This window comes from Panthera pardus, unplaced genomic scaffold, assembly GCF_024362965.1.
Source record: "Panthera pardus isolate Hobbes unplaced genomic scaffold, ASM2436296v1 HiC_scaffold_8, whole genome shotgun sequence".
In the NCBI taxonomy this organism is placed as follows: Eukaryota; Metazoa; Chordata; class Mammalia; order Carnivora; family Felidae; genus Panthera; species Panthera pardus.
Genome location: NW_026527013.1, coordinates 75,067,948 through 75,095,248, shown reverse-complemented (window position 1 = coordinate 75,095,248; position 27,301 = coordinate 75,067,948). Strand labels below are relative to the sequence as shown.

The following is a 27,301-nucleotide window of genomic DNA, read 5'->3' as shown; positions in this document are numbered from 1 at the left end:
ATCCAGCTCTTCCCTTACAACCTGAACAGTTTTCTCAAAGAGCCTCACAGAGTGGATACGTAGAGAGCTTTGAGAGCAAAGAGAGAGAGAAAATGCCTCTCTGTCTTGGTCTTACCCAAAGCTGGTTCTCTGCATGAATAGGAATCAGGATTCTCAAAAGATTCCATGGGTCTGTTTCCCTAGACCTGAGGATGAGGGCCACATGGGGCCTGGAAGGTACCCAAGAGAAGGCAGCTGTCAAAAGGTCTGTCTCCACCTGTGGTTCTGGGGCACCTCATTAGCACACCTGCGTGTGACCAAAGGAAATAGGTGTTATGTGCCAGGTTCTCTTAATTTAAGCAGGGCACTTCCCCAATTGCCCCAAATAGATGTGTGGAGTATATCCTTAGATCCTCTTTTTGTCATCGATTCTAAAGGAAGATTAAAGACATGTAAATATAGCACTAATTTGCCACCATGACAAAGACACTGAAATCCAAAGAAATGAAAAATAGCCACCATTTATATTCTATGGAAATACTATATACTGTGCCAATATTTAAAATATTAAGTCAGGGGCACCTGGGTGGCTCAGTCAGTTAAGCGTCCGGCTCTTGATTCGGGCTCAGGTCATGATTTCAGAGTTCATGAGATTGAGCCCCATGTCGGGCTCTGCACTGACAGCATGGAGCCTGCTTGGGATTCTCTCCCCCTCTATCTCTCCCCACCTCCCCCTACTGTCTGTTTGTCTCTCTCTCTCAAAATAAATAAATAAGCTTTAAAAAATACAATAAAATGTTAAGTCAGATTCTAACTGCAGCCTGAAAAATCTGCATCATTATTTGGCGTTTTCTGAAGTGGAAAGGTAGGTTCCAAAAGACTCGCCCCAAGACCACAGAGCTGGGAAGTGAGAGGTAGGCATTCGAACCCATACCTACTAACGCCAAAATCTCTCCCCACTATCCTGGACTGCTTCCAAATCTTAGTAAATTATTCTGCAGTTCTAGCAACACATTTTTTACCAAAGACACCCTTTCTAAGGTATCATGGCTACCTGAAAATAGCCCCTTGATAGCATCATCAGCAACTACCACTGGCACTGGACCCAGTACAGATGGACCTTTAGCATCATCGTGATTCTAATGAAAATACCACCCAGGGGTCAAACCTCAAAGCTGTCCATGGATGTACTTGGCCACTGAGGTAGCTGCCTTCCAACCAATTAGAATAAAAACATCTTGTGATGACTCCAGGGAGGTCTTAATGATGGAGATCAATCTTCTCAGCAGACAGACCTGGATAATTTCTCAGTAACCAAGCACCTGCTCACTGTCTCTTGTTCTGAACCGATAGTATCTCTCCACCTTGTCTGAGTCATGCTAGCACCCTCCCTAAAGCACTCTTGCCCTTCCCAGTACGCATCCTCAGACAACAGGTGCAAAATCCAATGGAAAAAAAATGATTAAATGCATGTGTATTCTTCAGCTGAACTGCAGGAAAATGATGGTATTGGACAATTTTTGATTCACACACCAAAAGATGGCAACCTCAAATGGTTCGAACTCAACCTTACGATGGAGGTTTTGCATAGTGGCTACTGTAGAGACAGAGTTCTCTTGCTCTGTCAGGCAGCTGTCCTAGAGTAACCCAGACTGCTCTGGTTATTCCACAGTGAGGTGGACCCAGGCTCCTCCCACCTCATTTTCCTGCCACACTCAACAGGTGAGCTGGCACGATGTTCATTGAATAGCGTAAGGTCTCAGCTCCACCTCCCACCATGCCATCCCCATTCACAGTGGGGAAGGAGAGCAGGCAACAAAACACAAGCCTCCACCCTTAAGAGCAAGATGTAGAAGTTCTATTTGTGTGCCTTCGGCCCACCTCCCTCTGATCAGGATCAGCTCACAGGGAGTTGAGTTGGCCATGTGGAGCTGCAAATGAGGTTGGGAAATGCTATCTTTAGGTGGATAGCCCTATGTGCAGCAAAAATTAGGGTTGTGTTACCAATCGGGAAAGGAAGAAGGGATACTAGAGGCAGCCTGCAATTTCTGCCACACACAGGGACAAAGAATAGGAACCGTTACACAACGCTACAGAGCTTCTGTGATAGATCATACAGAATTTATGGAGTTGGAAGGCTCTAGAAAAACACCTGGAAGGATGAAAATGGAGTGATTCAAGGGAGCTGAACTTAAGAGGAACTCACATTCCTAGCATATGCACGTTTCTAAGAAGCAGACCTAGAACACCCACAAGTTCACTGATGACTTAGGAAAAATGTGCCCTTTGTAGAAACCTGCCCTTTGTCGGTCTGGTAGATGACACACATCTATGGTCGGCTCTCTCTTTCCCTATATGTGAGGCCACACTCAGTGGCACTTCTTCTCCCGCTCCTCCTGGTGCTCAACTTGACCGTGAGCGGTAAAGATTCTATAGGATGTTCATCTTGTAAGAAATGAAATGAATTTAGATATTCAAGGATTCCTTATGACTCTTCCAAAGCCACCTTTCGAGGCACAAAGACTCCAAATTACCGGTGCCTCCTTCAAGGTTCCCCGAGATTCTGGGCATCACGGCTATTAAAGTAATTTGAGCTGCTTGGATAAAACTACCACCTAACCAAAAACAGGTGACTGTCACATAGGTCTTCCCCAGTTTAAGAAAACCTAGTATATAAAATCCGCAAGTTACAAAGAAGGCAACCGAGAGATCCCAGGGATTAAATATGATGATGCATAAAGCAACGAATGACTTGTAAGGAAAAGAGACCGTTTCAGGTACCAGGCCACATACAACTTTTTCCCCACTTTGGGCGACTACTGGAGTTCTCAACTCGACACTGCAGAAGAACTTCAACGAACTGATGAAAAGAACACAGCCTCTGCAAAGTTTTTAGTCATTTCAGAAGATGTGGGCTCTCTGGAACCAAATTTCCCAGATCAAGGCCCAAACCTGTATTTCACTAAGTGACCTCAAGCAAACCGCTCAGGCTTCTCCTTTCTGGGCTCTAGGCTCCTCATCTGTAAACTAGGGATAGTAATACCACCTACTGCACAGGTATACTATGAGGCTTAACCGAGTTAATGTATGTAAATTGCCTGTAATGCTGCCTAACAGAAAATACCCAATTCGGTTTCTGCTTGTTTAGTGGTTTCTACTGTAATGATACGGAACATAAAATTCACTATTTTAACCATTTCTTAAGTGCACAAGTCAGTGGTATCAAGTCCAATCCCAGTGTTGTGTGACCACTACCGCTATCCATTTCCAGAACTTTTCACCATCCCCAAAAGAAACCCCACATCCATTGAACAGTGAGTCCCCTACTCCCTCTCGTCAGCCCCTGGACACCCTGGACACGTAATTTCTCTCTGAATATGAAATCACCCAATCCTTAATGCAAACCAGATGAGCACAGATGCAAAATGCCTTGAGTGCAAATTTTCCATAATCCTTCATTTCTCTCTTTAGTCTATCACAAATGCTAAAGAGGTAAACAAAGCCAGGATGGTAAGAGTCCTTGCTCCCAAGGAATCAAATGCCTCCTTCACCATGACAGCGGGGCAAGCTCTGTGGCACGAGGATATAAAAGAAGAAGAGGAAAGCCTTCCCCTCCACGGAGAAGAGAATAAGCGATGGGAGAAAACTGCATCCCAATTTTCCCCTCTTCCCTTTGGAGTGGGGATAATGTCAAGGGCAAAGGAGAGCTTTGGCCCTCACACCCCACTGGGCACTCTACAAAGATCACTTCTCAGCTTGCCCTTCTCACCAGCCTAGGGCACAGCTACGTCACTCCAGCTATACCATGCAACCAGGTGAAACAGACCCCGAAGTTTAAACTCCCCGAGCTGCCCTTGATACTCACGTGGTAAACGCACAGTTCCTTGGAAGTCCGGGCAGGAAAGCCGCCGGATTGGAAGAAAGGCTGGTTGCTGTGGCAGTGACCACGTGGCTCTGTAGCAAGAGCTGGGGATCAGAGCCCAACATCAGGCCAGCCAGATGGGAAAGGAACATACACACCGCCAAGAGAAACCAAGATGAGGTGAGTCAGTCAAAGCATGCCGCTGGGCCCTGCTTGAGCCCAGGGATGCAGGTGATAAGTCATCAAACCACAGACACCAGCAGAGAAAGCCACTTGTGGGCCAGAGACACTGTTCCCAGAGGACAGGAGGCAGAATATAGCGTCCCAGCGAACCCCTGCCACCATGACACAATTTATGCCACCATCTCCTGCCCCACCCCCTAACTACACAGACAGCATCTGTACATTTCCTCTGCACGTGTGAACTGTACTGTGAGTTAAAAATGACCGGGGCACCCGGGTGGCTCAGTGGGTTAAGCGTCTGACTTCAGCTCAGGTCTTGATCTCACGGTCTGTGAGTTCGAGCCCCGTGTCGGGCTCTGTGCTGACAGCTTGGAGCCTGGAGCCTGCTTCAGATTCTGTGTCTCCCTCTCTCTCTGCCCCTCCCCTGCTCTCTCCCTCTCTCTCTCTCTCTCTCTCTCTCAAAAATAAACATTTAAAAAAAGAATGGTGACTGCCCCACCACCACCCAACTTAAACACAATACATTGACAAGGTCCTTGAGAGAGAAATGTTTCCAAGACTATGTATAAACAAATCATTTTTTTCATTAAGCAACAGGAGTCCTACGCGGATACAGCAGAGAACAAACACAATTCGGTCTGCAACACCAAACTTACCATTTGCAGATACAGGCTTTCTAAACTCTCACAATTGCTGATGGGGATGCAAGTTTGGTATTCTACTTTGGAAAACGATTTGGCAGTATCTCCTAAAGCTAAATAATGCTGATGAATCAGTAATTCCACTCCCAGATATTAACCCAAGAGAAATCAGTGGTTTTGACCACCAAAAGATACGTAAAAGAATGTGCGTGGCAGATTTACACCGAATAGCCAAATACTAGAAACAAATCAAATGGCCATCAACTGGAGGATGTATACGTTGTGGGATACTGTGCCATGTAATGCTATTCATGAATAAAATAAATGAACTCCTACGCACTGCAACATGGATGAATCTTATATATACCGTGATGAGTGAAACAAGGAAGACTCAAAAGAGTACATACAGTATGATTCCATTTATATGAATATAAAGACCACGTGAAACTAACCTACGAGAGCAGAATCAGAATAATGGCTCCCTGGTAGTAGGAGGAAGTGAGCAGAAGAGAAGTATTACTTTGGAAGAGGCATGAAGGAGCCTACTGGGTTCTAGAAATGCTCTTTACTTCACCTGCATGGCAGCAACACACATTGCATGTTACAGATATATGTAAAATCTTACCAAGCTGCACACCTAAGATTTTTGCACCTTAATACATGCGGGCCATACTTTACTCTGAAAATTTCCCTCAAAAACCACACACGCCCACACACACAAACTTACATACTGACAGTCTCTATTTCAACTTGAGGAAGCAGGGTCTTTAGTGATGATAGGGAAGTCAACAGCATTACTATGTAACCCCAAAGAGGTTGCTCTATAACCATGCTCTAAAGGGTTTCATCAAGGGCACTTTGAGGATCAGTGTAGATTTCTCCCTGGTCGTCTCCAGCGAATCCCTCTTCATTTACCTGGGCCACCTCTATACACAGAACTCTAGTTTCTGTGGGTGGACAACTGGAAATATGTAGGCTACAGTGACGTGAAGGCTAGATTAAGAATTTTTATTATCCCTTAAATAATAGATCAAAATAATTATTTTTTTACAATTTTTAAATGTTTATTTATTTTTGAGAGAGTGCAAGCGGGGGAGGGGCAGAGAGAGAGGAAGAGAGAGAATCGCAAGAGGGCTCCACACTGTCAGCACAAAGCCCAACATGGGGCTCAATCCCATGAAGTGGGAGATCATGACCAGAGCCGAAATCAAGAGGCAGATGCTTAACCCAATGAGTCATCCAGGTACCCCTCAAAATAATTATTTTAAAAGCGTGTGATAAGGAACGTGGAGTCATGGAGGGCATGTGCCACAAATTCATGTTGAAACAATCACAATAACTGGACTAATCTTTTTTTTTTTTTTTAGCATATTGTTGTGTTTACTTTTTTACAATTACTGAAGTGTAACTGACATACAATGTTGTATCAGTTTCAGATGTACAGCACAGTGATTAGACACCTTCTATACATTACATAGGGATCACCAAGACAAGTGATCTATACCACCTGTTACCATATAAAATTATGACCATATGCTGACTATATTCCCCATGTCGTACTTTTCATCCCCATTCTTTACATATTTTATAACTGGAAATTATAAAATATTTATTTATATATTTTATAACTGGGAGTTATAAAAGACTTCACCCATCCCCTTACCCACTCTCCTCTGGCAACCATCAATTTGTTCTCTGTATGTATGAGTCTGTATCTGGGCTTTTCATTCTTTGTTTGTTCATTTGTTTAGTTTCTTAGATCCCACATGCAAGTGAAGTCATACGGTATTTATCTTCCTCTGACTTATTTCACTTAGCATAATACCCTCTAGGTCCATCCATGTTGCCCCGAATAACAACATTTCATTCCATTTCCACGGCCGAGTAATATTCCATGATATATATCGCATTTTTTTTCAAAATTTTTTAACATTTATTTATTTTTGAGAGATACAGAGAGACAGAGCGTGAGTGGGGAAGGGGTAGAGAGAGAGGGAGACACAGAATCCGAAGCAGGCCCCAGGCTCTGAGCTGTCAGCACAGAGCCCAAAGCGGGGCTTGAACTCCCGAGCCATGAGATCATGACCTGAGCCGAAATTGGGTGCTTAACTGACTGACCCAGGCGCCCCTCACATCTTTTTTATCAATTCATCTATCATTGGACTCTTAGGTTGCTCCCATACCCTCACTATTATATATAATCCTGCAGTAAGTACAGGGGTGCACATATCTTTTCAAATCCATATTTTCATTTTCTTTGAAGAAATACAAAGTAGTGAAAATGCTGGAAAATTTGGTAGTTCTGTTTTTAACTTTCTGAGAAACCCCAGAAAGTTTTTCACATACTGTTTTTCACAGTGGTTGCACCAACTTACATTCCCACCAACAGTGCACAAAAGTTCCCTTTTCACCCCATCTTCTCCAACACGTTTTGCATCTTGTCTTTTTGATGCTAGCCATTCTAACACCTGGACTAATCCTGCGGGACCGAGATAATCTGAGTCTTCGAGGGGCAAGGACTATGATCAAAACCACAATAAACCATACTGGGTGCCTGTATGCCAGTAGTTCTAGCATCCACCAATGACTTCATTCTTCCTGCTCTTCAAGAATTTTAGGGAAATGTTTAAGCAAAAGAATCCCTTAATACTTTAGACCCGCTGATGTTTAAGCATTTTAAGGTTCTTTCTAAGAATCTGATAAAAGCTACAAGGACCCAGAAGAAAAAACAAAACAAAACACAGAACGTTGTGCATATTTTGTTAAGTCTTATGTAATACTTACTAGCTCCTAACTACAGAACAATAAAACTATTAAGAGGAGTCTGAAACATTTTCTCAGTGATCTATAAGAAAATGTAGGCATAGACTTATTTACAATAAAGCTAAAGGCTAATTTTTTACATTACTTTGTTTTTAACTATAGTTATATTTAATAAATGTGCTACACACTAGATATCTCCTACCTGATCTTGCTTTAGTCTTCAGCATGGGGAAATAATCCAATGATTACTTAGTAGAGTCGATTTCATGAGAAATATTTTGAAATAGGCAGTAACTTTCATAGGTAAATGTAAAATACAGTATAAACATATTTTTTGTTTGTAACTCATTGTTTTATTCTATCTGATTTAAAAGACAATTGCATAAGACAGCAATAACAAATCTTGTTGATGGATATACAATATGTACATATGTAATTTGAGAATCAAGCACGTAAAAGGGGAGAAGAAATTGAGCTACACAGGAGCAAAATTTTATATACTATTAAAATTAAGTTAGTATTAAAAATAATCATAAAAGAAACAAGGGAATTAAAATGGCATGCTATAGGGGCACCTGGGTGGCTCAGTCGGTTAAGCATCTGACTCGGTTTCAGCTTAAATCATGATCTCGTGGTTCATGAGTTCAAGCCCTGCATCAGGTTCTGTGCTGACAGTGTGAAGTCTGCCTGGGATTCTCTCTCTCCCTTGCTCTCTCTCTCTCTCTGCCCCTCCTCTGCTTCCTCATTCTCTCAAATAAATAAATAAACCTTAAGAAACTTTTAAATGGCATTCTATAAAATACCCATTTAACACAAAAAAAGGCAGTGAGGAAGAACTGAGAAACAAAAATAAATAAAATATCAATGGTAGACATAAATCTTACTTTATCAGTAGTTATATTAAATGTAAATAAACGAAACACTACAATTAAAAGGCAGAGATCAGCAGATGGATAAAAAATACGAAACTACCTAATGTCTGCAAGAGACACAATTTAGATTCTAAGACACAAATAGGTTGAAAGTATAAGAATGAAAAAGATATACCATGCAAAGAGTAACCAAAAGAGAGCTAAAGTGTCTATATCAGACAAAACAGACTTTAAGGAAAAAAACGTTACTAAATACAAAGCAGGCCATTTTATAATGACAAAAGGTCAATTTGTGAAGAAGATACAATAAATAGAAACACTTATGCACCTAATGAAAATGTACCAAAATATATGAAGCTAAAACTGGTAGAACTGAAGAGAACAGAGAATTCAAAAATAATAGTTGAAGATTCCAATACCTTAGTTTCAATACTGGATAGAACAACTAGACAGAAAACCAATAAGGAAATCAATGATCTGAACACCACTATAAACCAAGAAGTCCTAACACACATCTATAGAAAACTTTATTCAACAACAGCAGACTATAATTATTCTCAAGTGGATATGGACCATCCTCCAGGAATGACAACATGTTACACTATAAAACAAGCCTCCATAAATTTATTTTTCCAGTTTTACTGAGACGCAATTAGATACGTAACACTGTATAAGAAAGGTGTGCAATTTCATGATTTGAATACATGTATATAGTGTGAAATGATGACCACACTAAGTTTAGTTAACATCCATCATCTCACAGTTACAAATTTTTTTCTTATAATGAGAACTTTTAAGATCTACCTTTTCAGCAATGTTCAATATACAATATGGTATTGTAACTATGGTCATCAAGCTGTACATTACATCCTGTAACTTATTTACCTTATAATTGGAAGTTTGTACCTTTGACCATCTTCATCCAAATCCCACCCTCACAAATTTAAAAGGACTGAAATCACATAAAGTATGTTATCCAACTACAACTGAATGAAATTAGTAACTACTAACAAGGGAAATTTAGAAAATTAACAAATAAGGAAATAAAACAACATACTCCTAAATAACCAACATATCAAAGAAAATAATAAAGGAAATTAGATATACTTTGAGATAAATGAAAACAACATAGCAACACTTATGGAATGCAGCTAAATTTCTTAATGAGAAATTTAGAGCTATAAGCACCTGTATTAAAAAGATGTCAAATCAGTTATCTAACCTTCCACGTTAAACTAAACACAAACAAAACCCAAAGCAAATAGCAGAAAGGAAAGAATAAAGGTTGAGTGGAAGTAAATGGAACAGAGAACAGAAAAACAACAGAGAAAATCAGTGGAACCAAAAGTTGGTTCTTTGGAGCGATTAACAAAATTGACAAGCCTTTAGGTAGACTGGCCACGGAACAAAGAGAGAAGACTGAAATTAGTAAAACTAGCAATGAAACAGATGACATTTGCAACCAGTCTTACAAAAATTAAAAGTAATACTATGATATATAAGAACACGATGAACAACTGTATGTCAATAAGGTAGATACACAAACTAATTGAAATGGAAAATTCCTAGAAAGACACGAACTACCAAAACTGACTCAGAAAGAAATAGAAAATCTGCATAGACCTAAGACAAATAAAGAGAATTTATCAGCAATCAAAAAACTTCCCACAAATAAAACAAAATGAAGCCTAGATGGCTTCAATGGTGATTTCTACAAATATTAAAAGAATTAACACCAATCCTTCATAAACTCTTCCAAAAATAGGAGAGGGGCCACTTCCCAATTCATTCTTTGAAACCATTATTACTCAGATACTAAAACGAGATAAACCATCACAGAAAAAACCTATAAAACAATATACATTAGGAATATAGACATGGGGCGCCTGGGGGCTCAGTTGGTAAAACATCCAACTCTGTTTCAGCTCTCAGGTCTTGGCTTCCTGAGTTTGAGCCCACATTGGGCTCTGTGCTGGCAGCACAGAGCCTGCTTGGAATTCTCAATCTCTCTCTCTCTGCCCTTCTCCCCCTCAAAGAATACAGACAGATAAATCCTTAAAAAAATATTTTTCAAAATCTAACTTGACATTGAATGGTCTACTTCCTAGCAAATAGGGTTTCTCCCACAGGAGACTAAAATTATCCTCTGAGTTTTGACCACACTCTACACTAGGCACTTAAGCAATCTCATTACTATAACTTCCATGATAAAACAGACAAACTCAGTGTAATTATAAATAAATCTTTCAAACTCACCCCATCTCCTCTATCACCTACCAAAAATATGCTGCAGTTTTTTGAGGCATTTCTTTTTGTGATTGATGCATTAAGTAGTATCACTCTAAAATTATAGTTTTTTTTACAGAATCAGATGACACAGATCCAGCCTTCTATGCTATACAACATCCCTAACAAGGAAGACATCTGTCCCTTGATGAAACACTTCCAATATTTCAAAGTGACTGATCTCTTTGAAATTTAAGTAAGCTATTTTAAACATAAGGGTATTTTTCAAGCATTCCATAAGGGTTCTGCGCTTCACCTCTCTCTCTTCACTACACTGGAGATAAATTTATAAGTCGTGAAGAAGTAGAAGGCTTACTCACCATATTATAACCCCAAAGTGGACCCAGGAGATCATATATCACCACAAATTCTCAACCAAAGTCCTTTCCCTAAAGCAATGTGTTTTGCAAACTTCACTGAGCCTTTGAATTACCAGAGGAAGTTATTAAAAATGCATGTCTTACTTAAGAGATTCTGCTAAGTTTGTAACTAGACCCAGAAATCTGAATTTTAACTCACCTCTTCTGCAAATATTCCTGGTGACACTTGAAGAAAACACTGGAATAGAGGTACTTGATTTCAGATTCATTTTCTATATGTAACAGGAGCAATTCTGGGGGCGCCTGAGTGGCTTAGTTGGCTGGGTCTGACTCTTCATTTCAGCTCGGGTCATGATCTCACGGTTCGTGGGATCAAGCCCCGCGTCGGGCTCTGTGCTGACAGCATGGAGCCTGCTAGGGATTCTCTCTCTCCCTCTCTCTCTCTCTTCCCCTTTCCAGCTTGAGCACCTGCATGTGCACTCGCTCGCTCGCTCGCTCTCTCAAAATAAATAAACTTTAGAAAATGCCTTAAAAAAACAGGAGCAATTATGGACCAATGCAAGTCTCCAGGAAAGCCTTTCCTGTCCTAACCCAATGCTTCAGAATGCTAGTGGTCCCCACAGCCACAGGCATTTCCTAAAAGGATGAGGGCAGTGTTTGTATATCATGTCCTAGAGACACAGAGAAGAACCCACTGAACAGAGAGGAGGCAAGAAATTAATATTTTACTAAAGAAATACATAGCTTTAAGAGGCAAGTTTTCTTATAACAGATGTCTCAAATATTGAGGAATTGTTGGATATATGAAAGGTATCATACAGCTCTAGGCTGTGCTACCACAAAATGGGAGATCCTTCCAAGGCTTGGACTATCTGGACTAATCAACCGTTAGCCACCATTATTAGGTAGAGGAAGAGAAAGTCTGCTGCAAAAGATTCTCTTCCAAATTTGATTATTTCCAAGCTGCAAATCACCCCAAACAGATTATTCTTAAATTCCAGACCACTGCCTGTGAAATAATCAAGTCAATGCCTACAAAATAATTAAGTCAACTTGGTGCCAGCCTTAACCATGCGTGTTCCCTCTGTCCTCTCTCTCTCTCCCTCTCTCTCTCTCTCTCTCTCTCTGTGTGTGTCTCCCTCTCTCTCATCAAATGCTTGGTATCCAAATGCAATCAAACCCTTTGTTTAAAAGACAAACTAATCTTTGTCGGTGTGTGACATTTCAGGGCTTTCATTTTTATTTGAAATTTCTGACGGCTTGAGGTAAGAGACCCTACAAATCCAAGAAAAAAGACCGGGCTGGGAGTTTACTGCCATTGTACAAAAGCATCTTTGGATGACTATGTATGATCTACGTATGTATGTATGTATAATTCAGAGGGCAAGCTGGCTCTGAACCAGTGTCCCGCCTCTGTGTCAAGGAGGAACTCAGCCCCACAAGAACCCTTCAACAGGTCAGAGTAAAAATCTGATCACACAACAGGGGGATTAGTATTACAGTAGGACCATCCTGGTTAGGGTCCACTGTGCCCCACTAAGCGTGGAAATGGTAGAAGGGGATCCTTTATGAAGCCAGTGTAAACAGTTGATTCTGACTTCTATATTCCACAACTCTTACTCTGTATTTCTATGGAATTCATCCTGACTCCTACAATCACTAAACCATCACCCCATTCCTCTTGCCTAATAACACAACTCATCCTTTAGATCCTAGCTTAACATCTACCTTCTTCACGTAGGTGTGTCCAATCCTCTCACTCCAGGGGAGTTACCCATTTACATAAAAAAAACTTGTTTTCTCCTCACAGACTATTTAATTATGATCTTTCATTAATAACCATGTAGTTATTATTATGCCCAAAAGTTTATCTCTTAGGGCACCTAGGTTGCTCAGTTGGTTAAGCGTCTGACTCTTGATTTCGGCTCAAGTCGTGATCTCACAGTTCGTGAAATGGAGCCCCATGTTGGGCTCTGTGCTGACAGTGCAGAGCCTGCTTGGGATTCTCTCTCTCCCTCTCTGACGCACTCTCTCTCTCCCTCTCAAAATAAAAAAAAATAAACATTTTTTTTTTTAAAGTTTACCTCTCTACCAACTCCTGCTGGTCGATATGGTCAACCAGAATGGCTTTGTTGACTGCTATACTGTAAGTAGCTACCAAGGGTCTTTCACGCATTAGAGTCTTAATAAATGACTACGTGAATGAATGAATTCTACCAGATTGACTTCACAGTAGAATATATCACTTTTAGAGTAAGTTTAGCATCCTTTACTCAGTATTACGTGCCATAACAAGAGTGCACTTACGTATGGGCCCATGTGTATTTTATTAAATTCTTTTTTAAAATGTTTCTTTATTTTGAGAGAGAGAGAGGGCCTGCGCACACGAGGGGAGGAGCAGAAAAAGATGGGGAGAGAAAGAATCCCAAGCGGGCTCCGGGCTCAGCACAGAGCCTGACAAGGGGCTCAATCTCATGACTGTGAGATCGTGACCCGAGCCAAAATTAAGAATCAGGTGCTTAACTGATTGGGACACCCAAGCACCTCTAAGAAATTATTATAGGCACTTTTAAGATACAAAAAACTATATGGCATAGATATATTCAGGTTCTTTCCATGTAGGAACTAAACTTTCAGCTAAATAACTGTATGACAATAAGGTGAAATGATCAACTTGGTGGTTTTCTGGGTTTGGTACATCTGTTCTAAGTTGTTTCAGGGCAATCAAAATTGATATATGGCTGTAGCATAGCAAATATTTCAAAACTAAGATCTTACCCATGGCTTTATCCAGCATCATTCCTAATAAGGGATTCACTCAATATGTATTCAGGAAATGCATCTACTGAAGTACTACACTTAAATTTAGATTTTGAATCAATAAGAATGAAGTTTCAGCATTTCTATATTAAAAGTTGGCCCCGTGGATGTGTTCTCAAGCAACTGTGATTACTATCACTTTAATTTCACATAATGCTATGTATATAGTCTTATTATATTTTTTCATGGGTAAATTCTTTAACTCTGTGATGATGGTACTTTCATTATGTAAATCTTAGCCATTATTGAGACTCTCTAGAAAATTGTATCTGTAACACAAGAGATCTTTACATGTAATAGCCCTTTCACGGAAGCCCACAGGCCCTTATTTCCTCAGAATCTACTGAGATGGCCCCTCGAAATCACTAAAAAAATTGTGTTTGAACAGCAGAGTTGAAATTCTCAGACTTTAAAAAGCCACAAGAACAAATTATTTTTTAAATACTCTCTCTTCCCTACTCAAGCCCTCCCAGAGTGCATTACAGTATTTTTTGTTTAAAACCTAATCATAGATACACACACACACACACACACACACACACACACGGACTCACACCCATCCACCCATCCCTGAATGGACTGAAGTGACCCAAAAGAAAGTCAACATATAGGAAAAGATGCTGGAGGGCCTCTAGGGTAGTATTTTCAAAGTGTAGTCTTGAGATGAATTCAGTATGATCCCACAAGCATTTTATTAGAAATGGAACAGACTGCAGTGGAATGGAATGGAATGGATAATCAGTGTTTGATAACATCAAATCTCCGAACTTAGGAACCCTGGCATCATGGGAAATCTTGGAGCAGGGCAGCTATGGGTATACATGTGCAGGTGTATTTGGAAATGATACGCCCATGGATCTTACACGTGGGGCTCAGGCATGCTGCAGCACAGAGTGACCACAGTGGGAAATAATCTAGAAAGAAAGGCTTCCTGCCCCTACCATTACTGTGGGAACTGTTAGTGGGGGTGCTGTGCTCCTTGATCACTACAATGCTCATCCAGGGGACAAGAATGACATCTGAATGCTGGATACCCTTTTAGGACCATTTTCCATAGGGCCATAGTAAAAACCACTGACTGACTCCTTTAGAGACAGGGAACTTCCCCCCTAGGGTTGCTGAATTTATCACAAGACAGAACCCCAGAGAGCAGTCAGAGATTCTTATGATACATTAGATGAGATGTTGAAATCATTTAATGTGAATATTCAAAGAAATGGGACCTCGTTTTATACCCCAAATAAAGTAGGCCATATCACTTACATAAGTATTTCAGGTATTTTAAGTTGTATCAGTCCATAGACAAGTTGGCTTCCAAAGTATGACTTAGGAATCTCACGCATATACATGCCACACACACAATATGCTATCCTGTAAAGGAGAAAGGTAACTTTTACTAATGTTAAAATCGGAGATCCTATAGTTTTGATTCCCTATTGTATTGATTCCTGGAGAAAAAAGGATGTGTGGGTATTTGAGTGTCTGTTAAAAGAAAAAGAAAAAGAAAGATGAAAGCCTTACGGTGTCACGAGTATCCTTGTGTTACTTTAAATTTGGCTGTTTTTAATATACACAGAGAAAATTATCTTAGTGGCAGGGAAGGCATAAGTTTGCACAATGTAGAAGCAGGCAACAAGAAAGCTTCCGATGATCTTGAAAGAGGAAACCCTGGATTGCCACAGAGATGCAGGCTCCAAAGTGTCTTCAGATACAAATGTGGTCATAAAATCCACACTTCTAGCAACAGGCCCCATGGATAGAATCTCCTGGGGGCTCCTGGGTGGCTCAGTCAGTTGGGTATCTGACCCTTGATTTCAGTTCAGGTCATGATCCCAAGGCCATGGGATCCAGCCCCACATCAGGCTCTGCACTGAGTGTGGAGCCGGTTTGAGATTGTTTCTTTCTCTCCCTCTGCCCCTCTTCCCCACTGTGTGCTCTCTCTCTGTCTATCTCTCTCAAATTTAAAAAAAAAAAAAAAAGGAATCTTCTGGACAGAGCAAGGTCTTCCTTCTACTGTATTTACATCTAACATACACATACACACACACACACACACACACACACACACACACACACACACACACACAAAAGCACATGCACACAGAAACATCATCCACATGTTTCTCTTTGAGAACAAATCTGTGGGCATCAGCAAGGCAGTAATTTTAAAAAAATGTCATATAATTAGGTATATGGGAAGAAATGACATTGTTTTTCTTGCCATATCACACAATCAATATTGGACTGAACTACATGACTGTACCAATATTTGGCTGTTTGACTTATAAAAATGACAAGTTAGCTCAGTTCCATCTAATATTGTTTGGAGTCCTTACCATGTACAGAACCTGTAAGAATAATTTATTTCATATACTACCTTCACAAAATCACAGAGAAAATGACAGGGATGCACAGTGAAACCTTTATGATAATTTCACAAAAGACAGAGAAAGAATAATGAGGAAGGAAGCTTTACAGGGGTGCAGTATGAACAAGCAAGAACACAAAAGTCAAATCAATGCATCATCACTGAACACGTACCATTCACAAGACATGTGGCCCTTGTCCTCAAGTACCTTCAACTTAGTTGGAAAATACAATACATGAAAAACATTACACCTAAGACTGTCACGTAATTTTCACTTGGGGCAGATAAACTAGCCCAAAGAATATCAAACTGGACACTTCCTGAGAATTTAAAAAGTAAGAATTTAAATAAGTAACTCCCTTAATAAAACAGAAAGAAACAAAAACAATGCCTAAAAAGTTTCATATTATAACATACCAAAAGTTTCCCTGCTCACAAGAATCATGTTAAAATATATCTAATGTATAAAAATGTTTACAATTGTCCACCAATTTAAATATTGCACAGAAGCCAAGGATGCTAAGACCAAATAAATGTCATTGGATTTCACAGAAGGAAGAAGATGGACAAAAAAATAGATCTCAAAGGGATTAAATATTTAAGTAGAAAGGCTTATGGAAAAACAGACGGATTGACTGTGTTTATTTCCATCTCCTCCCAAAACCTAAATAAAATAGTACAGGCATAAGATAGTACAGGCATAAAGAAGGTATGAACATACAATGACAAAAACAGGGGAGGCATCATAGTAGATCAGAGAGTTTAATACATTTTAGAGAAGCAGAAAGGAGGATGGAAGAATGGAAACAACTCAGCAAAGCAGAGAAAGGTAAAACAAACCAAAAAAAAAAAGTGCCTGTACACAGCAAGCAATGAAAAAGCAGCCAATTCTCCTTGCACAGTTACACACACAAATACACTCAAGTTGAAAACCCAGTGCAACTAAGTACTAATACAGTTGAATATCAAGCACAACCCTGATAATAGGGGACTATTTGAAAGCCTGGGATATAGAATAGATGAGCCTTCAAGCCCTTCTTAACCCCAACACTGGCAAGTAAAGACAGAGGATGACAGATTTACAGCAAGCAGGCCTAGAAAGAAAATCAGCCCAGATTACAGCAAAAGGGCAGAGGCCCCAAAAGGGGGTATAGAGGGGTCCTTCAGTTGGGGAAAACAGAACAATTACATTATCTTATATACTGAGCCTTTGACAATAATATTGATGGGCAATGACAGACCTGATGAAGTAAGAAGAAATAATTCTAAATAGTTCATAGGAAAATAAGCAAATAAAACAAAAGCAATTATTAACTCCAGAGAAAACAAAAAGCTGAATGAAAAACTTAATCCTCAGATACAACTTCATAAAAATTTAAAACTTCAGTTTATCCAAGGGAACCATTAAGAAAGAAAAAGGCAAACCACTTTCCTCAAGAAAACACTTGTGAAATGTCTACTTGACAAGATTCATATCCTGAATATATAAATAAGTTCCTCAAATCAATAATAAAATGACAAGCCACCCAAATTAAAGCATAGCCAAAAGACTTTAACAGACACCTCACAAAAGAAGCTATCAAAGTTACCAATAAGAACATGTAAAAATGCCTATCAGGGAAATGACAGTAAAGGAATTTAAAATAAAGGAATTTAAACAGATAAAGAATAGGAGAAACATGAGGGATGATGGGTATCTGGCAGGATAAAAATGTTCTATAACTTGACCTGGGTGCTAACTATGCAGATATCCATATACATAAAAATCCCCCAAGTGGAATACTTAAGATTTGTATATTTTATTCAATAAAAATTATACTTTATAATTTTTTAAAAGATAATCCTCAGCAATCAACAGTTTGTGCCATAATACATGACTGAAGGATGTGGAAATAGAGATGAAGGTAAGACAGCTAAATCTTTACCTATATTCACCAAATATTAAACGATAGATCAAGAAGTAGTTATTTTACACAAGCATATTTTACAGAGATGTTGGGGCTAGTCATAGCTACCTCTCGGGAAACAAGATGAGGCTGAGAGTAGGGGACAGAGGCCTGCTACTTTTCAAAATAAATGTTTTATATTATTTTATTATATTATATTTTATTTTTTAAACTGCATACATTAATTTGGTAGGAAATTTTTTTGGCAAATATTAAATTATAAATTACAAAATACATGACTATTTATATAAACATGGGACAAACAAGTATGCCTCAGTGGATACCTTTTATTTTGCCAGTGTAGCATTCAGTCCCCCATCTATACTCTGATTTTCCTTCCTTCTCTACAGCACTCCATATGGTCTGGGGTGGGGGCCTTCTCCAACCCAGCATCAGTAGTAGTCTGTGACTCAGGCCCAATCCAACCTATGGTCCTGGTCCTTGGCCAGAGAGATTTCTTTCCTCCCAGGAAGAAGCACAAGGCCCAATTTGGGCCAATGAGAGCTATACTGAGTTCTATATAAATGTTGAAGGAAAAGCATGCTCTTATCTAGAGCTGCTGACGGCCACCCTGCCACCAAGACAGAACTTGCCCAAAAATGGGCTGTCATCACTCTGTCTCTCTGTGTCTCAAAAATAAGTAAATAAATAAATAAATAAAGGTGGGGGGAGCGCCTGGGTGGCTCAGTCAGTTGAGTGTCCGACTCAGGTCATGATCTCGTGGTTGACGAGTTCGAGCCCAGCATCAGGCTCTGTGCTGACAGCTCAGAGCCTGAAGCCTGCTTCGGATTCTGTGTCTCCCTCTCTCTCTGCCCCTCCCCCAAACACACTCTGTCTCTGTCTCAAAAATATATAAACATTAAAAAAAACTTTATAAAAAAGAATGGAGCTGCCAGAATGAACAGCAAGAGGAGAGATGGGAAGAAGGCATGTGAGCCCTGATGCCTGTGGTTGAACCCCTGGTTCCGGTAGGTCTGAAGTTTGTCTACCCCTGCCTTTTTCATTAATTATAAGAGGCAGTAACACAAAATGGAAAATCACTTGACTGCCTGGGTTCAAACTTCGCCTTTACTACTTACTAACTGTGTGACCTTGGCGTGTCACTTAACCTCTTCTTCATTTCTTTTAATGTTTATTTTTATATTTTAGAAAGAGAGAGAGCGTGCACGCATGCACGCACAAGAGAGGGAGGAGCAGAGACAGAGGGGGAGACACAGAATCCGAAGCAGGCTCCATGCCCTGAACTATCTGTACAGAGCCCCACAAGGGGCTCAAACCCAGGAACTGTAAGATCATGCCCTGAGCTGAAGTCGGATGCTTAACCGACTGACCAACCCAGGCGCCCCCTTCCTCATATTTAAAATGAGGACAGAGGGGCACCTGGGTAGCTCAGTAGGCTGAGCACTGATTTCAGCCCAGGTCTTGATCTCGTGGTTCCTGAGTTGGAACCCCCCATCAGGCTTGCTGTTGTCAGCATGGAGCCTGCTTTGGATCCTCTCTCTCTCTCTGCCCTTCCCCCACAGGCTCTCTCTCTCAAAAATAAATAAACGTTTAAAAAAACTTTTTTTAATAAAATGGGGGCAGAAATAACACCGACCACACAGAATCCAATGAGTTAAAAAATGTAATACACACACATATGCATATATTTACATATATGTATATGTATAAGAACAGTTATAGCTTAATATACATTTATATGTTAAAATCCCATTTAGATTTGTATGTGCAAGAGCCATATTTTTATTTTTAGTAATTATATTTCCCTTTTTCCTTAAACCAGTTTGATCGGTGTTTTCCACTTTTTACAAAAGCCAGGACCCTGATTAATTCAATACCCAAGAGAGAAGCCATACAAAATCAATGGAGAGATTTAAGTAGTTATACATAAAACGCAAACACAACATAAACATAAATGTTCTCTATGGCAGAAGAAAATCATCAAAAACTACAAAGTACATAGAAATGGAAGAAACCATATTTGTAACCTTTAGAATTGATAGTTTTTGCCCTTACACAGAACAGGGTGCAGATGCTAAACAAAGTGGGCAAAAAAATAAACACAATTCACAAGTGAAAAAAAAACAAACAGGAATACAAAAAATAATGTTTGGTTTTCAATAATCAAACAAAACAAACAGGAACTCATTTTTTTCCAATGACACAGCTATCGATTATTTTAAATTTTATTATCCAGTGTTGGCAAGTGTCTCGTACCACCGGTGAGAATGTTAATTGACACAACCATTTGGAAAGGCAATCTAGCTATAATAAAAATCAGCATACCTTTGACACAATCATTCTTCTAGGAATGTATCTAAGGAAAAACTTCAGGGTGTACACAAACATTTTCCCTACAAGTTTACCCCTTGTAATTATATACAGATTTGTATTCATATACAGAAACATTGGAAATTGAATGTCCAAAAAATAGAAGATTCATTAAAATCCAGGGGCACCTGGGTGGCTCAGTCAATTAAGCGTCTGACTTCAGCTCAGGACATAATCTCATGGCTCTTGAGTTCAAGCCCCGTGTCAGGCTCTGTGCTGACAGCTCAGAGCCTGGAGCCTGCTTCGGATTCTGTGTCTCCCTCTCTCTCTGCCCCTCCCCTGCTTGCGCTCTGTCTCTCTCTGTCTCTGAAAAATAAATAAACTTTAAAAAAAATTTTTTAAATCCATGAGTTCCAATACTGTTTAGTCATTTAAAATGTTAGCAGAAAATACGTACATACTGAAGAATGTTCATGATTATTAAATGAAATAAACAGGTTAAAAAACTTTGAGTATGAGCCTGTTTTGTTGTAAATATATACGTGTAAAAATGGGAAAAGATCTACTAGAATATGCATCAAATGATAGTGACATTTCTGGGTAGTAGAATTATGGCTGTCCTAATTTGTTGGGGTTTTATTTCTCGCTTATATACATTTCACTTTCTCCACTGAACCTTCACAGACCTTCAATTAAAAAAAAATGTATTTTGGGGCGCCTGGGTGGCTCAGTCAGTTAAGGGTCTGACTTTGGCTCAGGTCATGATCTCGCGGTTTGTGAGTTTGAGCCCCGCATCGGGCTCTGTGCTGACAGCTCGGAGCCTGGAGCCTGCTTCAGATTCTGTGTCTCTCCATCTCTCAGCCCCTCCCCTGCTCATGCTCTGTGTCTCTCTGTCTCTCAATAATAAATAAATGCTAAAAAAAATTTATTAAAAAATGTATTTTAAATTCATTTAAAAAAATCTTAAGACCCCTCTAGGAGTAGCTTCTGTCATGCATTTGGAGCCAAAATGCATGCAACCATTAGGTGTAGCACAGAGAATGAGAAACTTAAGCAAGTAGACTCTCTTTGGGGAAAATTTGGTTGTAAAAACAAGAAGCCAAGGTCTCAAGAACACATGTGGTATACAGACACTGCGATGGAGTGTCTGCATCAGAGAAAAGGAACAGTCCAAAAACAAAAAAGGAAGGCATCTCTGGGGGAGATGTCCAATGCCTTCAGCAGTCACTTACTGTGTTTTCCACCCTCCAGTAGCTTCTCTTCAGGCTTGGCTGGGCTACCTCACCTGGATTCCCACCTGCCCTTTCCCTAATGCTGCACAGGCTCAAGAAAGAGACAGAACTTACCCACCAGTGGAAACCATACTCTCAGCCTTTCGGTGTCTTAACGCCCTACATTTGGTACAGTAGGCACTTTCCATCAGCAACTTCACCCAGGGAAGAAAACAGGATAGCTGAAGCCCTATACAAGCCTCCCTTAGACCTCCCCTCCCATGGAAAAGTAACCACCATCCAGAAGTGCAGTCATAATACACACTTGACCTTAATAACGACAAAGTGAGTTTTCAACAATTCACAAGGGCTTGCACACTCTGTAAGACAGATTACGATACCTTTTCATTTATTTTTAGCATATTAACAGCTGGTGACCCAGATTAAGAAATAATGTAAAATGTGAAAAGGCAGACTATACCACTAAATTCTTTCACAGATGGAAAGTGGACTCTGTAAAAAGCTTCAGACCAAGAATTCAAGTAATTAGCTGGAAGTGGAGAGCGGGGAGGAATACCTACAAGTGGGTAAAGTGAAGCATGGAAAAACGATGACAAAACCTGGCTGGGATCCCAGCAGATCCTTAGCTACTTTCTGGACAAGTAACTAACCAGGGACTGGTAGAGGCCAAGAAGCCCTGCTAATGCAGCTGCCGAAGGAGCGGCTGGAGGAGGTTCTTGTTAGTTGAGGATGAGCTTGGGTAGATATTAAAAGAAATACAATCCTCTTACTGCACTGGGAGTGTGCGTGTGTGGAGGGAGGGGCCAGTGGCAGCCACACAGCCTCCGGTCCTGGGGACAGGCAAAGGGATCAGTGCCCCCTTCCGCTCAGTTCCTCCAGGTGGGTGGGAACCGAGAGCAGCCTGAGCCAGGGTCTGAAGAGGGAAATTCAGGGTCATTTTGAGCAACACGGCAAATCTGACTTCCAGTAAAAGAGGCAAACACTAAACACCCAGAATCCCAGGGACGGAAAACACTGCCACATGAAAGGGAAAACAGTTCCACTGACACAAACCGTGGGGCTCAATTAGTCGGCGTTCATTTTCAAGTACGATGCTTAAGCTGCAATATGTCCTTTGGCTGGAGACACAAATGAAGACCTCAGTGCTGGCAAGGTCTTGATGACAAGCAGTCTCCAGGGGAGCCAGGCGAGCCCAGCGCCTGCCACAATACCTCAACTGCACAGGGCTGCGCTTGGTGTAAACCTGGGATTCATCTGTGCCCATCTCTGGGAGAGGAAAATAAATTACTGAGAGGCCAATATGCTGAGGAGCTTGTAAAACACTAGGGAACCCAACCTGAGCGTGCAATGTGGATTTTTTTTTTTTTTTTGTTTTTAATGCAATAAAACGCCCTCTTTGTGCAGAAATGTGCAAAGAACTGTTAGGTTCAGGTCACATGTATTTCTGACCTTCCAGAGAAGGACACCGACGTCCAAAAGGGCACACACAGAGAGGACCCCCCCCCCCCAAAAAAAAAAGAACACAGAGAAAGAAAAGTGTGTATCCACATCTCTATTTTGAACTCCAGGATTCACTGGACAGCACTGTATTAAAGCCATGGGTTTTCTGAGATGAGCCCGATCGATCCGTACAGATCTGGGGGGTGGCCTCTGCGCTGCACCAGCCGTTTCTGCCGCACTTGGGTCCCCAGGAGACCCCCCGGAGGGAGGACTGCTGCCGCAATCTCCCGCCCGGACCCGCGGGCCAGCGGGCCAGCGGGGAGCGGGCGCCGCGGGCGGGAAGAAGCGCTCGGCTCCGGGGACCGCGGGCGAGCCGCAGCACCTGCCACCGCTCGCGCCCTCGCCCGCCCGGGAGAGCGGCGACCGCGGCCAGCAGCGCGGGGGGCGAGCGCGCGGGGAGACTCGGGCGGACCGCGCGCCCCGGGCGCTCCAGCCTCCCCGCCCGCGGCCGCCTCGCTGCAGTCGCCGCGGCGCAGCACAGGGCATCCCCGCGCCCCCCGGCCCCGGCCTCCGCCGCTCCCCCGGCCCGCTCGGCCCTCGCCGCCGCGCGCCCCCGCCACCTGCCCCGCGGCCCGTCGCCCGCTCTGACCTTTTCCTGCGCGCGGTTGAGCCGCTTCTGCACGTTCTTGGCGAAGATGCCCGTCTTGATGTCGGCCATGGCTGCGGGTCCGGGAGGCTGCGAGGAGCGGAGCGGAGCGGGCGGCGGGCCGGCGGCGGCGAGGACGAGCGGGAGCGCAGGAGGAGGAGCGGGAGGGGAGGTGGAGGAGGAGGAGGAGGCGCGGGAGGGGCTGCGAGGAGCAGCCGGGGAGCGCCGGCAGGGGTGAGGGAGGGGCGCAGCGCTAGGCACCGGCTTAAAGCGACAGCGCGCAGGCGGGACGCGCGGGGCCCGGCTGCGGGGCGGCGAGAAAAAGCGAGGGAAGAAGCCAGAAGTCAAAATGCCCCGAGAGTGCCCGCGGCGGTGGAAGAGGAGGTCGGGAGGGGAGAGGGGAACGAGCCCAGCGGCAGTCCGGGGGCCCCGAGGCGGCTCCGGGGTTCTTTCGAGGCGGAGTTTGCGTTGGGGGAGGCCGAATGGGGCCCGATTCTTTCCAGAAAAAAAAAAAAAAAAAAAAAAAAAAAAAAAAAAAAGGAGGCTCGGGGGAGGGGGGCGGGGGGCGGGAATGGGGAAGCCGGGATGGGAGGTGCTCTGACGTGGAGGCGGGGGGATGGGCTCTTCCGGAGAGTGCACCCCTCCCTGGTTGTGTGTTCCAGAAAGCTGGGCCTCGCCCTGCCCTCAGGAGGCACACAGCCCGAGGAAAGGTGACTGGGAAACCAAGTCAGTGCGGGGTTTAGAGCTGCCGTGGAGAGGAAAGCGATGCCCACACTTCCCCAAACTTTGAAGACGAGATTTGGGGCCCGCGGTAGGGAGGTTCCATGTTGAGAAGGGACGGTCCCTGTAAGCAAGGTGCTGTGCTTTGGTGATCTGGGTAATTGCTGCCCCAAGGACAGTCAGGTCCTTGATTGCCTCACGTCAACATCGCAAGACCTGGGCCTCTTGCCCTGTGGCTTCCTGCGAACCTGCTGGCAACCTCACAGGGATTCACTATCCTCAGTATGCTTAGCAGAAGGGAGAATAATAGGGATAAATTTGTCGTATACTTTACACAGAGCTCTTGAAGGCCCTGACCAGTGGTGAAACCATTCAGTCACTTCTGAGTGTGAGGCAGTGTGGCCGGTGGCCCAGCAAGCAGGTCAGAGGTAATCAGGCACCTGAATCTGGTGAGCCCCAATGAGCATCTCACTGGAGCAGACTGTCACCTGTGGAGCACCCCTGTGAACCATCCCTTGGTATCCACTCGGTGGGAAGTCCCCCTACCTTAGTTGTAGAATGGCACCGTGACTGGCTTTTGCCAATAAGATATAGTAAAAGTACACTGGGCCAGTTCCAGCCTAAGCCTGGAGAAGCCGAGCGGGTTTGGCACTCTACAGAGCCCTGTGCTACCGTGTAGAATTTCTCCCTGCTGCGAAAAGCCTCATGGAGAGGCCACGTGGAAAGGGAGAAACCTCAGCCTCCATCTGTCTGACCCACTGACTAAATTCGCATCAGCAAGACCACCAGAAGAACCGCTCAGCTGATCCCAGCAGAGCACAGTGTGGTGAGTAAACAAAATGGTAGTGCTTTTCAGCCACTAACTTTTGCAGTGGTTTATTACTGAAATATCCAGCCTGTTCACTTGGCTCTTATATCCTCTGGATGACTATTCATCCCCGTTTGCCTGGGAATTAAGGGGTTTCCAGGAGATAGGACTTCTAGTTCTAAAGCCCAGAAATCCCTGGGTAAACCTGGATGAACTGGTCACCCTACTTCCAATATCTGAAGTAAACAGGAGTTTACTTCACAGGGAAGTAGAGAGAAAATCCCTCTCTTGGTCAACACTCAGTAGAAAAGACTGCCCAGGGGGCCTGGGTGGCTCAGTAAGTTAAGCTTCTGACTTCGGCTCAGGTCATGATGTCAGGGTTTCTGGGTTCAAGCCCCACGTTGGGGTCTGTGCTGACAGCTCAGAGCCTGGAGCCTATTTCAGATTCTGTGTCTCCCTCTCTCTGCCCTTCCCCAGCTCACTCTCTCTCTCTCTCTCTCTCTCTCTCTCTCAAAAATAAACAAATATTAAAAAAGGAAAAGGAAAGAAAAGAAAAGGCTGGCCAGAAGACAGAAATTGAGTCATGTCTCTAAAACACGGGGCTTTAGAACCTTAGCTTGGCCCTGAGATCTTATCTTGAGGATACCAGCCTCAGAATGCTGGAATACACCAGAATGTTCTGGAGCATATCAGTCTGTGGGCACAGTCCATGGGGGTCCCAAAGCCCCCTCTGCTCCCATCCTGGGCCTGGCTATAGCTTCCCTCACAAATGTCACTGCCCTCTTTCTAAACAAGCAAGGGACAGAGTTCCAAGCAATAAAAACCAAGCAGGTTTACTTTTCCTCTGCTTGCTGAGGGCCCAAGCCATCCATTCCCACTGCACCAGGCTTTGTCTCTCCTTGGAATTACTCCCCCACCAATTTTTGAAACACAGCAAATATCTTTTGAACTAAAATTGCAAATGGCTAGCTTTTCCCGCAGTTCAGATGCCCAAATCTAGTTCTGGAATGGGGGTGGAAAGGGGAAGCGAGTCATTTCTTGATAATTGTATTTGAAATGCATGCTGAGCATGTTACAAAGTTGTTATGCGCAAACTTATCGAATTAGTGCTCTCCAGCTGAGAGAGAAAACGGTATCTATTTTCAGGTTGCTATGAGGGTCATTCTAGCCAGTCTAGAATAGTGATGAAGCACTTAGCTGCTACTTAGTAGGTGCTTTGCAAATATTTGTTGAAAAAAAATGCATGGGTACATGAGACTAGATATTGGGCACCCATCTAAGCTGTTTCTTCTCCTAATTCTGCAATAATGCTCCTGGAACGGCGGTGTGTGGAAGGGGCCCCCAACTACGATGATTTTTAAATATTGTTACGCCATACAGTAGAGGCATTTTTCATACAAAATCTCCTGCAGGACCCAAATATATTAATCAGGTGGACCCGTCTCTGGTTGTGGAGGGTGTGAAGTGACCAGAGCCCCACCCATGAGGCCACCCGGTTATTGCCTGCATCTGTCTCTAAGGAAGACCTTCAGCGCTGCAGACTTCCCTGCCCACAGAGGAAATCCACAGAGGAAGTGACCTCAGAGGCACCTTCCACCTCCAGAGTCACAGGAGCCATGCTTCTGTGTGCATTTCCTTCACCCACAACACCACTGGACCCACCTCCCAACATTCCTTGCTTGCCGGTATTTCTTCCTCCTAGTTTTACCCCCCATTTTTCTCCTCAGTCAAGGGAAAACAGGGCTCCTACAGTTCCATGTAGATTTCACTGTTAATGAGGAATAACCCCAGTTCTTTCCCCCGTTGAGGACAAGCTTAGGTGTCAAGTTATAGTTAACATTTATTCAGGTAAGGTTCACAGACAGTATCATGACTCCAGCCCCACCCAGATCTTCTTCATCCAGGCAAGGAGGAAGTCCTGATTTTTCTTTTCTTGTTTTTGAGAGAGAGAGAGAGAGAGAGAGAGAGAGAGAGAGAGGGAGAGAGAGGGAGTGAGAGTGCAGGTGTACGCAGGGGAGGGGCAGGGAGAAAGAGACTCTGAAGCAGGCTCTGTGCCCAGCATGGAGCCCAGCACAGGGCTCGATCTCATGACCCTGATATCATGACCTGAGCCAAAATCAAGAGTCAGATGCTGAACCAACTGC

At 42.7% G+C, this 27,301-nt stretch overlaps 1 protein-coding gene and 1 long non-coding RNA gene across 7 annotated transcripts in view; one reads left to right on the top strand and one right to left on the bottom strand.

Moving 5' to 3' along the window:
• AMPH (amphiphysin) overlaps positions 1-24,116 on the bottom strand; it is a 248,447-nt gene extending 224,331 nt beyond the window's left edge. For 2 of the 4 annotated variants that reach the window (XM_019451112.2, XM_053898535.1), the window contains exon 1: positions 23,633-24,116. In XM_019451112.2, the coding sequence (XP_019306657.2) occupies positions 23,633-23,701 (69 nt within the window). In that variant the 5' untranslated portion in view covers positions 23,702-24,116. The remainder of the gene's footprint in view (positions 1-23,632) is intronic. The other 2 variants (XM_019451116.2, XM_019451118.2) reach the window with 1 other exon arrangement.
• Positions 24,117-24,217: 101 nt separating this feature from the next.
• Positions 24,218-27,301, top strand: part of LOC109268028 (uncharacterized) — a 101,926-nt gene continuing 98,842 nt past the window's right edge. For all 3 annotated transcript variants that reach the window (XR_008420556.1, XR_008420555.1, XR_008420554.1), the window contains exon 1: positions 24,218-25,175. This is a non-coding gene — a long non-coding RNA (uncharacterized LOC109268028). The remainder of the gene's footprint in view (positions 25,176-27,301) is intronic.